Genomic DNA, 17590 nt, shown 5'->3' with positions numbered 1-17590 from the left:
GGAACTTCAGGAAACAAGAACAGAACCTGAAACAGATTCACAGCATACAGACAATCATACAGGGAGGGCTCATGGCTTCATCTGCTATGACTAAAGGAAAGAAAATTACCAAGGTAAGAACCTAATTTTCCCTTCCTTGTCATCAAGCAGATGAAGCCATTACATATGGGATGTAACAAAGCAATCCCTATATAAGGTGGGAACAGGTCACACCACGCTCTAGCACTTGTGCTCCAAAACGCGCATCCCTCCTGGCAGCCACATCCAGCCTGTAATGTCAGGCAAAAGAGAGCTTAGAAGTCCATGTTGCTGCATTGCATATCTCTTGATGAGAGAGTGCTCCAGTTTTAGCCCAAGAGGAAGAAATCGCTCTGGTAGAATGCGCCTTAAAGGCTACAGGCGGAGACCGGCCGGCAAGCAGATAAGCTGAAAAGATAGTTTCTTTGAGCCAGCGGGCTTCGCGCCAAAAACGCCCCGATCGCGGGCCCACCCCAGAGGAGTTAGAAAACACTCTTACCTCACCGGACCGAGTATCACAGCTCCGGTCCCATAGAAGAATCAAAGGAAAATCTCTGTTCCATTTTTTTTTAAACGCTGTGAGGAAAGCAGAGGTAATAAGAACTCCGGCGGCTCAGATGAGTGGGAAATGCAGGGAAAGGCGAACTAATGTGCCTGCATCCACTGAGTGGGAAAGGACAGGGAAAAGCAAGCTAATATGTCCACATCCACGGGGGCATGGGTAAGGCAGGGAAAGGGCTAACCTATGTGCCTTCAAAGTGAAGCTGCTATAGCCTCTAACACCTCGGCAAGCCAGGAGCCACCCCCAGGCAGATGTTTGATGGAGCTCGAAGAAGCTGCAGCCACCCTGCTTGGGGAGATAGAGAATACTGAAGAGGCAGTGGAGCTGGCTGGCCATGAGGCACTGTGAAAAGTTGAGTGCTCTCTATCTCCCCCTGCTGGTTGATGGACACAACCCATATGTAATGGCTTCATCTGCTTGATGACAAGGAATAATTTTTACACAACTAATGAACAGTAAGAACAAAAAAAGGCAAAACCTTATAGTACTTTAATAACAGGACCTCACAGTTCTGAACTTACAGAAATGCCTTCCCAAAAGGGAGGGTGAAGTACATCTGTTTTAGCTGCATAAAGGCCCTGAAAGGAAATGGCCCAGAGTATCTGAAGAATAGGCTGATCCTCCACACACCACCAAGGACACTAAAGTCCTCCCAAGGATTTTCACTAACTACACCCTCTCCAAAAGACATTACACGATGTGATACCCGCAAGCGAGCCTTCTCTGGAGTAGCCCCCACACTCTGGAATGCATTGCCTGAAAGGCTCCGCTTAACACAAGACTATCTCTACTTCAGGAAGCAGGTGAAAGCTTGGCTCTTCAACCAAGCATTTAATGGAAGACATAACTAACTTGTTAGTCTCACTCACACACACAAGGAGTGACACGGGCTGCACATACTGCAGCAGGACATGTTTATCCACTCCTACCCTAGCTGAGATAATATTTAACCATCTCTCTGACCTCACAGTGCAACTTTCTTCAAATCAATCACCTTACTTTCTAATTCTTCCTACTTTCTTACTCATCTATATGTTACAAGTTTGCCTTACCCTTCACTACCAATTATAATGTTCTAGTACATATTGTGTTGTCATTGCAAATAGTATGCCATGTCATACTTTGTACTGTTCGAATATTTTTACTGCTCTAATTACCTCCTGCTCATGTTTGATCTATTTTTTACTGTACACCGCCTTGAGTGAATTCCTTCAAAAAGGAGGTAAATAAATCCAAATAAAGGGTAGGCAGTTTACAGGAGAAAACATTGTTATCAAGAACTATACCGCATTGATAAGAGCATCTCTTAAATAGAACCTCTTGAGAAAATATCACCTTCTGCATTAAAACACAAAGTGTTAATTTAGGTATGTGTGACATTTACACTAAGACTAGGTACTCAAATTTAATATTATATCTGACTAAACCAACCTCAAAATTTGTATTCTGTCTATTGTAGATTAATGGTTAGAAATAAGAACAAGCAAAAAAATAACATGGAAGGGCAATCAATACATTAGCAATCTAACAAAAATAACTTTACATAAAGAAATTAAAAAAGAGGGCACAACCACAATGAAGTTAACTTTAAACAAATGAGACTCAACTGCCCAGGGCTGGTTTCAAGTACTAAACCTGAAATAACATAGCACAATCCCAAAAGGGCTTCTTTCATTGGCCCAATATAGTGAGATGCAAAAACAATAGGGAAAAACTCCTCTCCAAAAAAAAAAAAAAAAAAAAAGAGAGAAAAAAAATCACTATTGAAAAAAGCTACCCTGCATTCACTAAACATTCAAAAATACAAAACGTAGGCATGTCCTCTTTAATCTCATAACACTGTATCATTTTCTAAGGCACATAATTAGTTTATTTCAGATCTTTTCCCCTCTGATTGGAGGATGGTTTGACAGTGTCTTTTAATACCAATCACCATTTTGGACAGTGTCCGATCAGTGTTAATTTCCTCCTCCTCCTAAGGCAGGTCATGAAATAGAGGGTCCTTGTCAGTCAGGGTACAGGATCTCATTGTGGCTGCTGTTTGTTGCATTAAAAGGCTGGAAGAGAATTTTGAAGATCATAAGAAAATACATTCCACCAGATAAGTTTTGGGGGTTTTTTTGGGCATGCCCATCTATCCAATAGAACTATGTTTGTTGATACAATGTTATGAGATTAAGTAAAATGACACTCCTAAATTAATGTTTAGAGAATGTGGGAAAGTTTTTTTTCAATAGTGATTTTTTTTATCTCTTTTTTTTTTTTAAGAGAAGTTTTTTTGTATCTTACTATTTTGGGCCAATGCGAGAAGCCCTTCTGGGGTTGTGCAATGTTATTTCACGTTTAGTACTTGAAACCAGCCCTGGGCAGTTGAGGCTCATTTGTTTAAAGTTAACTTCATTGTGGTTGTGCCCTCTCAATTTCTTTAGGCAAAGATATTTTTGTTAGACATAAGAACAGTCATAATGGGTAAGACCAATGGTCCATCCAGCCCAGTATCCTGTTTCCAAAAGTGGCCAATCCAGGTCACAAGTACGTGGAAGAAAGACAAATATTAGCCAAGCTCCATGTTACCACTCCTAGAGCAAGAAGTGGCTTCCGTATGTCTTTAAGTAGTTAGAAAAATTGAACAGTACAAGAAAAGTGTAGTATATATGATATGATGAATGTTCAGAGTTATCGATTGTGCTAGATACACATATATAAAAGTGTTTTGCAAATAACTTGCTAAAAATCAGAAAACAAATCTGGTCCCATCCTCTCCTTTCATACCACTGATACGGCGACGCCCAGGCCCTGCCCAGTGCATTATGGGATGTACTACGCGGAGCTAAACACCACATAAGGAACCATATATGGTGTTTAGCCCTGTCCAGTGCATTTCAGATTGCACTGGGCAGGGCCTAGGCACTGCCATTTTGTTCCGGGCAGGCCTGAGGCAGGAGCTGTTGCTCCTGCTCTCCTGCCTCCACCTCTTGAAAAGATACAGGGAGGAGGGAGAAATGCAGTTCACTGAACCACCAGGGAAATTAAATTTAAAACAGGATTGGAGAGGGTCACAGGGGAGGGTCAAATATCAAATGTGTCGAAAGAGGGTTGGGAGGTGAACTGGGGGGGGGGGGGGGGGGGTTCCAGCAAGGAAGCTATCGGGAGGCACAGGGGTATCGGGGTCTGGTGCAAACAGCAAGGGATGCACAAAGGGGGATACGAGCAGCTTATTTGCATGAGATCTCCTTTGTGCATCCCTCGCTGTTTGCGAGTCACTAATTTTTACCAAGGCAGCCATATTTTAAGGCTGCCTTTGCGCATCGGGGCCTTAATCACCACCTTTCTCCAAGAACTGAATTTGTATATTGACAGCAAAGAAACTGCATATAACAAAAGACAGACCATCTACCTGAAACTCCCAGACAATGACTCTCTTAATCTTGTCAAGTATATTCTGGGGTGGGTGTACCACAGTAGTTGATCAGCCAGGAAACATGTAACCAGCTACCATGCCCCCATCTGCAAAACCAGAAAGAACTAGTTTCAGCTAGCTCTGAGTTTTGACTGGATTAACACACCCCACTTGACTGGAACTCTGGCCCACAAGAAATATAAAAGCTGGACACCCACTGAATGGTCTGGATCTGCGTTTCTCTGGACCCTCCCTTAATCTCTGCAGACCTTGCTGGACTCCACACAACACACCCAGGGGCGGCCCAAGGCAAGAGGCCGCCTGAGGCAGAGCTATGATACTGCCTCCCCAGGCCAAAATGCTGCCCCCTTCCTTCCTCCACCCTGTTCACGGCATGTACCTTGTTTTGTCATGTTCCAAAAGCCGACGGCGGCAGCGATTCCCAGATGCCCTCTTCCCTTTACTGTGGCCGCCTCCTCTGACAAAATAGGAAGTTACATCAGAGAGGTGGCCACCGCAGTAAAGGGAAGAGGCAGGTGCCGTCAGCAGAGCAAAGTATGGGAATCACTACTGCCACTGGCTTTTGGAACATGACGAAACACCATGAACAAAGGAAGGGGGAGATGCCACTCCCCGAAGAGTGCCACCTGAGGTGGCCTAATGCTCGAGCCGCCCCTGCGCACATCCAAGATAAGACTTTCTCCAATGTCCAATTCCATCCAATCTGCACATAGAACACACTTCTCTCCCAGCAAGGATCACCATCTAAGCTACAATGACAAGACCTCCTTCACCATTCCAACCAGCAGCAGAAATAATACATCTGAGCCTCAAAGTGAATTACTATTAATCCAGCATAATTAATCATTCTGCCTTGCTAATAATATTTATCTTGTGGCACATTTCCCTTGTATAAGATCCCTAAGCTGAGCTAGAATTATTGTATTACCTGTATCATAAATAAACTTTATCTGTACCTAAGAATAAGAATCTAATCCAGTGGTTCCCAAACCTGGTCCTGGAGGGACGCCAGCCAGTCAGATTTTCAGGATACTCACAATGAATATTCATGAGAGAGATTTGCATGCACTGGTTCAACTGCATGCAAATCTCTCTCATGAATATTCACTGTGGATATTCTGAAAACCTGACTGGCTAGGGTGTCTCCAGGACTAGGTTTGGAAACCACTGATCTAATCCTTATATTTCCTTAAATGCTATACAGTGAAGGCTAGTGCAATTCCCCAACATATATACAGTAAACCACCAATTATCCAGACTTTCCTCTGCAGGAGGTTGTCCAGATAATCAGAAATCTGGACAACAGGGGGAAAAAACCTTTGGAATATTAGAATTGCTCACCAGAAGAATTCAGCACCATCTGGAGCTTCATAGAAGGCCCCACGAAGCTCTGCTGGGTAGCACAAGCCTCATATTGATGCATGTCCACGTATATATGACCGCACATGACACGCAGGCACTCACCATATTGTGGAGCTTTGCAAGGTGTTCATTCTATCCACCTCTGGACGGTTCCGTATACTTCTAGTGAGCAATTTTAATTTTCCAACCATCTGTGGGTGATGCTGGTCCAGATAATTGGACATCCAGATGATGGGCATCCTACTGTATATTACAAAAGTAGGCAGATTTCAGCTAAATTAGCACAATGTCCTTACATAATAGAATCAGTAGAAATCCATCCTTTTACAAAATGTTCGTTCATTCACTGCTCCCTGAGAGATTTGACGATGAACCTTCAGACTTCATATAAACCGTAGACAACTTATCAATTCACGTTCCTCTGCCTGCCTGATCTGATTTAGAGGCCGAGCGTGTATCATCCGTTGCACCCAGTAAAAAAACGTACAGAAATCAAGCACGGTTTGCCCACCAGCTCTCTTCACCAACACAAAATAAGAAAGCCTTTTAGAAAAGCACAAGCAGGGCCCGGAAGGAAAGTGCGAGAAAGCTCAGGCTCACTGACAGCTGTACACACCTCGGCCAGAAGCTGCCAAGAGCAATGCCTTTACCAGACCTAAAGTTATTTAAAAAGCCTCAAGGCAACCATGCAGGCTCTTTGCAGGTATAGCGAGATAGTTGGACCCTCCATGGAGCACCTTTCCATACACCTAGCTGCAGCAGACAGCACTTGGCGTGTGTCTGGCCTGCTAAAACTAAGCAAACACTCACCGGGACAGCAGGGCCAGCTTCTGCTCCAGCATAGTCTCCACTTTCTGCGCCTGTTTGGAGAGCCAGTGATCCACACCGTACCGTCGGTAACAGTTCTCCAGCATCAACCGGAAATCAGCCACGAAATCCCCGATGCCCTGGTAGCGGCCGCAGACGAACTTGTCCTCCATGCCCAGCAGCCCGATGGCAGCGCCTTCACCCGCTTCCTCCTCCGCCACCTGCAAAAACGGGGCGGTCAGGCCTCGCTGTTTCTCCTGCACGAACTCGCTGAGAATCCGATAGCCCTGCCGCAGCTCCGGGCTCAGCTCCTGCTCCCAGCCCCGCTCCTTCGCCCCAGCTACAGTCACAGTCTCCTCCTCCTCCTGCCGTTGTCCTCCTCTTGGGGCCTCCTCCTCGATCCCGGTCTCAGGGGGCACCTCGCCGGATCCACTTCCTCCTCCTCCTCCTGCTACACCTGTATCCATGGAGCCGCCGGGTCCCGGGACGCCCGCCCCCTCCTGCTGCCCTCACCTGCGAGCGCGGCCCAGGCCCCGGCAGAGTGAAAGTCCCAGCTGTGCCCGCGCAGCTCCGCCCCTTGCCGCCGGGCCTGGATGGAAGAGAGAGAGCAAGAAACTCCCCCTCGCTCCAGTGCCTCTACGACCACAGCACCAACAGGAACAAGAGGAAAAGGAGCAATTACACTGCGGCCACTCCTCCTTTACCTTCGGAAGGTTTTCCTTCCAACGTGTGTATATGTGGTGTGGTTTATTTATTATTTTGGTGGGAGGGTCTGGTAGCCACTGTCAGTGCGGAGAGTGGTCCGCCATCCTCCTCCTTCGTCTCAGCTGTTCTATATAAGCTCAAGCCGGGCGCGTGCTGCCTTGGGAGTTGGGGCGGGCGAGGGAACGTTAAAGCGGATACAAAGCGCGTGCCTAGAAGGGGACAAGTAAAGAGAAGGGTGGGGGGAGCTAGCCTTAGAAACGAGTAAAATGGGTAATAGGTTGCTGCCTCCATGCGCATGCGCAGGGAAAGTGACAAGCTCCCTCGATGGCTTGCTTTTTTTCTTTATCCTGAGAAGGAGGGTTGGTTGTTGTAGTCATCATCAGCTTGGATGAAAACCTCCTTATGGTGGTGGTGGTACTAAAGGGAGGGGCGTCAAAGGTAGCTAGAGTCAAGGAGGTTTGATTGAGAACTAGGGGCGGCATGACGTCCAAATGTTGAAGCCACTTAGGGTAAACTGAGTTTCCCCTTCCCCGCGTTGCCGTCGTTCTGCGTACACTCAAAACAAAGCAAACAAACCTCTGAGTTACTGCATCCACGTTGTCGTTCTTTGTTGTTGGTATCATTTTTATTTAATCTCACTTATATTTTTAAACATGCCAGCTTGTGCAGCGTACGGATGTACTACTACTACTATTACTACTATTTAGCATTTCTATAGCGCTACAAGGCGTACGCAGCGCTGCACAAACATAGAAGACAGTCCCTGCTCAAAGAGCTTACAATCTAATAGACAAAAAATAAAGTAATCAAATCAATTAATGTGTACAGGATAACAGGAAGGAGGAGAGGAGGGTAGGTGGAGGTGGGTGGTTACAAGTGGTTACGAGTCAAAAGTAGGGTTACCATTTTGTGTCCTCTGAAAAAGAGGACACATGTCACGCCCCTACCCCGCCCCCGCCACGCCTCATACCCCACCCCCGCCACGCCCCCTTCAGGTCCTCGTTCCGCCCCTCTATTCCCCGCCCCCCGTCACATGGTTCCCCCCCTCACTTACTATCTAGCCCTGGTGGTCTAGTAGGGTCTTCTCTTCGGGGCAGGAAAGAGCCCCCTCTTTCCTGCCCGGAGCGCTGCCTGTCCTTGCCTGCTGCATCCTCCTCGGTCTGGCTGGAGATTCAAAATGGCCACCGAGAGTTGAAGTGGCCTCGCGAGAGTTCAACTCTCGGCGGCCATTTTGAATCCCCAGCCAGACCGAAGAGGATGATAGACAGGGGAGGCAGCACTCCAGGCAGGAAAGAGGGGGCTCTTTCCTGCCTCGAAGACGTCACTAGACCACCAGGGAACATGGTAAGGAAGGGGAGGGGACGGGAGTAGGGTTACCACGGCGCCGATCGCCCGCCCACACGCACGCGCCTGCCCGCACCCGCGCCGACGTTTGTCCAGAAATCCGGACAAACGTGGGTGCAGGCAAAATCCGCCGGACGCCCCGGACATGCCCTCAAAAAGAGGACATGTCCGGGGAAATCCGGACGAATGGTAACCCTAGTCAAAAGCAATGTTAAAGAGGTGGGCTTTCAGTCTAGATTTAAAGGTGGCCAAGGATGGGGCAAGACGTAGGGGCTCAGGAAGTTTATTCCAGGCGTACGGTGCAGTGAGACAGAAGGTGCAAAGTCTGGAGTTGGCAGTAGTGGAGAAGGGAACAGATAAGAAGGATTTATCCATGGAGCGGAGTGCACGGGAAGGGGTGTAGGGAAGGACGAGTGTGGAGAGATACTGGGGAGCAGCAGAGTGAGTACATTTATAGGTTAGTAGAAGAAGTTTGAACAGGATGCGAAAACGGATAGGGAGCCAGTGAAGCGACTTGAGGAGAGGGGTAGTATGAGTAAAGCAACCCTGGTGGAAGACGAGATGGGCAGCAGAGTTTTGAACCGATTGGAGAGGGGAGAGGTGACTAAGTGGGAGGCCAGCAAGAAGCAGATTGCAGTAGTCTAAACGAGAGGTGACAAGGGTGTGGATGAGGGTTTTGGTAGAGTGCTCGGAAAGAAAGGGGCGGATTTTACAGATGTTGTAAAGAAAGAAATGACAGGTCTTGGCGATCTGCTGGATATGATCAGAAAAGGAGAGAGAAGAGTCAAAGATGACCCCAAGGTTTCGAGCTGAGGAGACAGGGAGAATGAGAGAGCCATCAACAAAAATAGAAAATGGGGGGAGTGGGGAGGTGGGTTTGGGGGGAAAAATGAGAAGCTCGGTTTTGGTCATGTTTAATTTCAGGTGGCGTTGAGACATCCAGACAGCAATGTCAGACAAGCACGCTGAAACTTTGGTTTGGATGCAAGGTGAGATATCAGGGGTAGAAAGGTAGATTTTGGAGTCATCAGCATAGAGATGGTAGGAAAAGCCATGGGATGAGATTAATGAACCAAGGGAAGAAGTGTAGATAGAAAAGAGAAGGGGACCAAGAACAGAACCCTGAGGTACGCCGACAGGCAGAGGGATAGAAGTAGAAGAGGATCCACCAGAGTGAACACTGAAGGTGCGGAGGGAGAGGTAGGAAGAGAACCAGGAAAGGACAGAGCCCTGGAATCCAAGTGAGATCAGGGTATCGAGGAGTATGCTGTGATCGACAGTGTCAAAAGCAGCGGAAAGATCAAGAAGAATGAGGATGGAATAGAGACCTCTGGATTTAGCCAGTAATAGGTCACTGGAGACTTTAGTAAGCGCAGTTTCGGTTGAGTGGAGAGGGCGAAAACCAGATTGTAGTGGGTCAAGAATAGCATGTGAGGAGAGAAAATCAAGGCAGCGGTGGTGAACAGCACGCTCAAGTAATTTGGAGAGAAAAGGGAGGAGGGAGATGGGTCGGTAATTAGAGGGACAAGTAGGGTCGAGTGAAGGCTTCTTAAGGAGAGGTGTTACCACAGCATGTTTAAAGGCAGTAGGGACAGTTGCAGTGGAAAGTGAGAGGTTGAGAATGTGACAGATAAAAGGAAAAAGAGCAGGTGAGATGGCATTAAGAAGGTGGGTGCGAATGGGATCAGAGGAACAGGTGGTACATTTTGAGGAAGAAAGGAGAAGTGTAGTTTCCTCTATAGTAACTTCAGGAAAGGAGGAAAAGGAATGAGGGGAAGGAGAGAGAGGGGAACGGGCTAATGGAGGGAGAGGTGGCGAGGTAGAGAATTCAAGGTTTATCTTTTGAACCTTGTCATGAAAGAATTCAGCAAGGGTCTGAGAAGATAATGAAGGGGGAGTTGGGGGAGGGGGCACCTTGAGGAGAGAGTTCAATGTGGTGAAGAGAAGTCGAGGGTTAGAGCCAAGAGAGTTGGTCAGTTAGATATAATAACCCTGTTTGGCGTGTAAAAGAGCAGATTGGAAGGAGGTCAGCATGAACTTAAAGTGTAAGAAATCAGCAAGGGCCCGAGATTTCCGCCAGAGGCGTTCGGCGGAGCGGGTACAGGAGGAAGTATAATAACGGAATAACTTTTCATTTTATTAAAAATCGTAATCAGTGTGTCAATTTGTAGGGGTTTGTTATAGGGACACTCTAACGTGTTATATTTGTGCAGATATTTTTTTTCTCCTGGTAAAGGGCCACAGAAACAGATATCATGTTATGAGAATCAGGTGCTCAACATTCAGAGTTTCTATCTATTTACTTATTTATGACATTTATATCCCACATTAAACATGAATTAGGTTGAAACTTGGGAACATTTAAAATTAGGGCTGTTGATCGATTACATGTTTCAATCACATGATTAATCGCAATTAAATTTTTTAATTGTGTGATTAATCACATGGTCCAAGTGTAAAATAAATGTACCACCATGTACACATAGTTGTTTACATTTTTTATTGATCCTAAACATTTCAACCAATAACTTTGATTCCAGTTTCCTTACAAGAATGCAGTTTCTTCAAGCATGTGAAAGGCAAATCTGTAAGCTTGTGCATAGAGAGATGTGTGTCAATTAAGCACCACCAAAAGTGACTGCCTTGAGTATGTTTTTTGCTTTTTTCTGGATTTAGCTGGCATCTTTCTCAGTAGTAGCTATGGGTGAGCTACATTCAGGTAGACTAAGTATTTCCTTGTCTAGTGGTGAATTACAATCGAATTTTGTTTGGTTTTGGCCCTAATAATTTTTATTAACCATATTCAAAATAACAACTATGACTTTATTATATCAAAACCATCCTCTACAAAATGAATAAAACCTGCAATCCTTCTACACATTGTTGCTCGTAATACAAACACATATTCACACAACATCACACCAATACCATCAGTTGAAACAGCACATAAGTCCTCTTCCTCAATGTGGAACAAATATTGAAGTATAAAAGTCTCTGTACTTATCTTAAGCATCGTCCATCTCTCTGGCCCACTGTCAAATATATGTGTCCATGTTATTTTATCACCAAGATCTTCAAACCAAATTCTTCAGCGAAACAACACCCAGTCAGTGGGACAGTGTGACAGTCAATCTTCCAGAATTGCTGTTGAAAGCACACCCTCTCCAGAAGCATTCCACTCGTGCTTTCCTCCACATCCAATGAACCATTGTTTAAATGAGTCCACAGCCACCAGCATTATGAATCCATTAAGACATCTCTCTTATCTGCACCCTTCTCCTCCACCGCTAACTCCAGACTCCGTTCCTTCTATCTTGCTGCACCATATGCCTGGCATAGACTCCCTGAGCTGGTACGTCAAGCTCCATCTCTGGACGTCTTCAAATCTAGGCTAAAAGCCCACCTTTTTGATGCTGCCTTTAGCTCCTAACCCTTACTCGTTCAGTACCCATACTTTATCATTCCCACCTTAGTAATTCCCTTATCTCTTATTTGTCCTGTTTGTATGTCCTAATTAGATTGTAAGCTCTGTCGAGCAGGGACTGTCTCTTCATGTTCAAGTGTACAGCGCTGCGTATGTCTTTTAGCACTATAGAAATGATAAGTAGTAGTATTAAGACTTGACCCTACATGGTCCATGTTTCGCTCACCAGAGCGTCTTCAGGGGTCAATATATCTATACATAGAACAACAATCATAGTAGCATATTCCAACCCACTCACACAGTACTCCAAACATACAGATAGTGCTTCATATTCAAACTAAACCCCAAACACTTATCGGCTACAGTGAGCTTTAGTGACCTCGATCATGCTGCCATATCGCAGCAGGTAAGTCAAAAAGACACATACATATGGCGCAAGACAGGATATCAGTCTTTAAATACACTTCCTGCCTATACAGAAGCCATTCAATCTCTTTGTTAAGACCATGGGGAATCACAGTGTTCCACAAAAAAATCAAACGTTGCTCCTTCCTAGACAACATCAGGGGAACATTACCACCCCTATGGGTTAACACTTTATGTAATACCACAAATCTTAAATCTTGGACCAAATGACCTGCATGTAGTCAATGGGATACCAGGGGAGCTTCCGTGCGTTGTGTACATAAATGACTTAGGTGCTGGGCTAGCTGCACCTTAACTTTGCGCGTGGTCTGCCCGATATACCATAGCCCACATGGGCATCATATTCCATACACGCACTGAAATGTATTGCAGTCAGTGAGAGTTTGTAATTTAAACCTATGTCCCTGAGAATGTGGAACAACAATCTCCTTCACCTGCAGGCCATATTGGCAGTAAACGCATTGACGACTTGCATAATGACCCTTAACAACCATATCACCCTCAACATACCTCCAGCAAAGAGCCACTCTCTCAAATTCATACCTCAAGTAAATGCAAACATCGGCATTTGTTGAAATTGGGTATGTATAGCCAACATGGCCCAATGCTTCTTGATAACTTGCATCACCAGTTTAGATGCATGAGTATAAGCTAATCCACAGGTAAGATGCGACGACTGTTTCACAGGAGTGGGCTGGCTGAGCCATTCCCATTGGACATTATACGCACACTTTAAAGCCCTCCGTACCACCTTGAAAGGGTAGCCCCGCTATTTAAAGCGAGTCATCATGAGTCCCTCTTGTTCTTGAAAATCTCGATGGGAATTACATAATCTGCGAATACACAGAAATTGGCTTCCTGGGATACTATCTTTCAGCTTCTGCGGATGGTGGCTGCGGTAATGCAGGATGGCATTACAATCTGTATCCTTATGATAGTATCATGTTGTGAGTTGCCCATCAGCCCACTGAATATTGACATCCAAGAAGTTCACACTGGAACCACCTACATGGGATACCATTGGGAACAATGAACACCACAACCAATGAAACATAAGACATAAGAGCCATACTGGGTCAGACCAATGATCCAGCTAACCCAGTATCCTGTTTCCAACAGTGGCCAAGCCAGGTACATGACAGAAATCCAAATCATGGCAACATTCCATGCTACCAATCTCAGGGCAAGCAGTTGCTTCCCCATGTCTGTCAGTAGACTATGGACTTTTCCACCAGCATATGTGCCAGCATACCACACAGATTATACTTCACATATTTAGAATGTAATTTTGTACTTGTGGCAATGGAAGGTTAAGTGACTTGCCCAAGATCACAGGGACCAGCAGCAAGATTTGAACCTAGCTTTGCTGGTTGTCAGCCTGGTACTGTAACCACTAGTCTACTCCTCCACAAAGCTGCAGAACTTCCTGTTATAGAGACAGTTTTGGGGTCAGGTGAGAAGCAGCATGCTTTCACTGCAGTGGTCAAGGCCATGAGGAACAGAAAGAAGGAGCATGCAGAGGAGAGGGGGCTGCCAGAGTGGGGCACCTAATTTGAGGCACCAAGTTATAGAATTGCTGCCATAGACTACACAAATGAATTAGCCATTAAGCCAGTTATTTAGACAAAGCAATTGATTGGCACTCTCAGAGAGCAGAGATGATCTACGTTTGTCAATAATAAACCCTGCTTTGGAGAATAAACGTTCACATGGAACTGTGGTTGCTGGAGCACAAAGATAACATCTTGCCAATTTTGAGAGAGCTGGGTACTCGGTGCAGCATTTTCTCCACCAGTCTAAAACGTGAACTTCTCCATTTAAAATGTGCTTTGCTGGTAAGGATCCAAGATGGCCGCAGTCTATTGAGGCGCTGTGAGTCGCGATTACTCTTGTTCTTAAAATGCCTAAACGACGAGGGCGAGTAGCAGCCAGAGCCCCGCTATCTACTCCCTCCTTACCTGGTCCTCTTGACCGCTTCGTTCGACCACAGAGTGTTGCTTTTGAAAGCGGGACGTTACCAGTCGGGATGTCCGGCATGTTAGGAGATTCGGTCTCCCCTGGTCTGGAAACCACCCTCAGTCCCGCTATGCGGACTCCGCCTCCCCAGCCGGTTGGAGCAAGCTCCTTTCTTGTTGACTCGATCGGGTCTCCCAACGAAGGTGAGAGGGACCCGGAAGAACATCGAGTGGAGGACTCGTTATCATCTCAAGTTGGGGAAACGCTACCACCGTGGAATGCGGGGAGAGGTCCCGAGGAACAGAGAGAGATCCATGCGACGGCATCTGAGAGGTTTGAAATGCCTAAAGAACTAATTGTTAAACCAAAAGAGGTAACTTTAGATAAACTATGGGATTTGGTTTCTGCCTTGGGACAAACTTTCCTGAAACAAGCAAATGAAATTGCCCCAAAGGTAAACTTATTAGAGAAAGACTTGGGAAAACTGGAGGAAAAAACTAAAGAAATGGATAATAAAGCTGACAAGGCTGAGCAAAGAATTGCAAAAATGGAAACATTACAACCTTTGATGATAAATGACTTGGCTAATCTTCGAAAAAAAATGGAAACATTTGATAATTATACTAAAAGTCATAACTTAAGATTTGTAAATTTTCCCAAGATACAGACAATACCTCCTCTTGATATGTTAAAGAGATATTTCCGTGAAGTTTTGAATGTATCAGACCAGAACTTGCCACCATTTACTTCTGTTTATTATGTCCCAGGAAAAGAACTGAATCCAATTCCTGAAACTCCAATAGATGTATCTCTTTTGCTTGAAACTTCTGATTCTGAATTAGCAACGGCTGCAACCTTGGTTGCTACCGTTGCTTTGTTGCCGGATAAGGGTTGGATCTTCCGTCTTTTCTTTCGTAACAGAGAAAAACCCTTTTTGGGCTGTAAGATATTATTATTTCCTGATGTCTCTAAGGAGACAAGGAAACGGAGGAAACAATTTTTGCTCCTTAAGTCTGGCATAATACAGTTGGGGGGTACCTTCTTTTTAAGATACCCCTGCAAGTGTATAGTAAGACTTGATGGAAAGAAATATGTGTTTACAGAGCCTACGCATGCATCGGCTCTTATAGCCTCGAGAAAAAAGGACAACGCTTAATAAATAAGTAATACACCTCAATGGCACTTGCTTAATCCTGTTAATTTTTAAAAAAATTTAATTATTCTCCTTGTATTCCTGAATCTTGGATTCTTAGTTTATGGACTTGAGTATTAATGATTTCTTTACAGATTGTTAATCTTTATTGTTATATGATATTTTTTGTTTTATGTTCTTTTCCGATCAAGATGTTTTCTTGAATGTTTGATGAAATGAATAAATAATAAAATAAAAAAAAAAAAAATAAAATGTGCTTTGCTTTATAAAGTTCCAACTTGCCTACTGGTTGTTCCTCATCTTTATCATCAGAGCTAGGTGGCAGATTGAATTTAATTTTCTTCTGTGGTTGTTTCTTGAGAGATAAAAGTAAAGGTCTAAGGCTTTAAGTTTCCACAGCAAGCAATTGTTTGATGGAAACCCAACTAGCTTCTTGTTCTGTATGAGTAAGAAATGCCAACTTCTTGAACTGTACATCCAAAGCACATGCTATGGACAAAAAACTCTGCTTGTGCCTGCTAAGCTCTGCACAAAATGTCTCCTTAAAGCGAATTATGTATGCAGGATCATCATTAGATATGGTAAACTTCCCGCACCTGGGGGCTCAACCCCTGGGGAAAGGAGGGAGACACAGGGGGAACTTGGGGTTGGCCAACAGCTCGGTGGGAATTCTTCCTCCATCGGGCACAAGGGCTCACATCTCCACTTGGCGAACCTGACAGCAGCTTAGTAAAAGGAGCCCATTATTAAAAGGACTCCTAAATGTTTAGTGAAATTTATTACTATGAGATATTTTCTTTAACTCAGTACATTTGAACATTTTTCTTAATAAACAGTTTTCTATCTCGGTAGAAACTAGACCTACAGATGATGTGATGGGGTTTTCCTCTTGTTAATATGGAGATTTACAAGTGAACATTATAGTCTGTTTTTTTCTTTTTAGTTTAAGTTTCTTTCTTTCTTCTTCCCTATTGGTTTCTGATGGATCATCCATGTATAGGTATTTATTGTTATGTTTCACTTCTCTATTTGCTGTACAAAATGGATTCTTGTAATTTGTGTTGGAAAACCAATAAATAATAAATTTAAAAAATTGCAAATTATTTAATAAAAACAAATATTAATGCTGTCATGCAAAAAGAAGTTTATGGAGGCAATTTCCTTAGTACTTGCCTAGCTGCAAAGTCCACAGGTACTTTCACATGTCAGCTTGCATTATTCTACTTTATATGTGGCCATTATTTTTTTTTACTAAAAGTTTTGAAAATAGAAACTTATGTACATTGTTTCAATCCCTTCACTAACCCTGTCTCAGAAAACCACCCCCAAATGCAAGTAAAAACACACCTTGTGGAGATTTATGTATACAAGATGGACAATTTTCATACATCCAGTTTATACAGGTAAAAGGCTTCTTGCTCTCAGAGATTGCTTTAAAAATTGTTGCGCCTCTGTCTATATACTAGTAACACATTCATCTTTTTGGTACAGACACTGTCACTTTCCATTGCCTGGTGATGTGGTCTACATCTTCAACAGCAGCTGCCATGGGGCATAACAATTTGCTGTTTGCCAGCAATACACAGACAGCAGCTGCTATAGATCTGTGGGGATCCCTTCTCTGTGCCCACCATACAGATTAGATCTACAGTGGGGCCAGGATAATCCCTTCCCCACCATCTCTGATGCAGACAGCTGCCAATGCAGGGCTACGGGATTTCTCCTCCCTGCCCTCTTGCCACAACACAATCACTATGGGGCTATAGGAACCCAGTCCCTGTCGTTCCTTCCACATACACTGACTGTAGCTATTGTGGGACCAGGGGGTCCCCTCTGTACCATTTTGACACAGACTATAGAGCTGAGGAGAATTCACTTTCTCCCCCCTCACTTTCAACTCCTATACACAGAGAACAGCTATTACAGGCCACAGGATCCCTTCTCAGCCTTCCCTACACAGGCTAGAATCACCAGTGGACCAGAGGGATTCTCTCCTTACCCACCCCAGTACAGGCTGGGGTCCTTCACTTCCCCATTCTAATCACACAGACCACATTTGCAATAAGACAAGGGCATCTCCTGTTCACCTCTCCAAACCAGCACAGTTACCCTCAGGTCAGGGAAATTCAGTTCTATGCAACCTTACAGACTCAAGTCATTGCTGAACCAAGGGAATCTCTTCCCTGCCAACCTCACTAATACAGGCTGGAACCACCAGAGGGTCAAGAGAATCCCCTGTTCACCATGTCTGATGTAGACAGCAGCCATTAGAGTAAAAAAAACTCACTTTCCAAGCCCCCATCCATCCATTGTAGGTATAGGAGTATCCCTCTCCATCAACAGAGATAGCAAGCCATCATGAGTCTACAAAAATCCTAGCTGCCCTACATAGATCTGAGCTACTATGAGATC

At 44.7% G+C, this 17590-nt stretch overlaps 1 protein-coding gene across 1 annotated transcript in view; it reads right to left on the bottom strand.

Annotated features, from left to right (window-relative positions):
* KIAA2026 (KIAA2026 ortholog) overlaps window positions 1-7018 on the bottom strand; it is a 130539-nt gene extending 123521 nt beyond the window's left edge. The window contains exon 1 of the mRNA XM_030193788.1: window positions 6174-7018. Within this exon, the coding sequence (XP_030049648.1) occupies window positions 6174-6637 (464 nt within the window). The 5' untranslated portion in view covers window positions 6638-7018. The remainder of the gene's footprint in view (window positions 1-6173) is intronic.
* Between the last annotated feature and the right edge of the window lie 10572 nt (window positions 7019-17590).

The sequence above is a fragment of the Microcaecilia unicolor genome, chromosome 2, assembly GCF_901765095.1.
Source record: "Microcaecilia unicolor chromosome 2, aMicUni1.1, whole genome shotgun sequence".
NCBI classification, from domain to species: Eukaryota; Metazoa; Chordata; class Amphibia; order Gymnophiona; family Siphonopidae; genus Microcaecilia; species Microcaecilia unicolor.
Note: the sequence above shows the minus strand (reverse complement) of the source record. Positions and strands in the feature narration are given on the sequence as shown.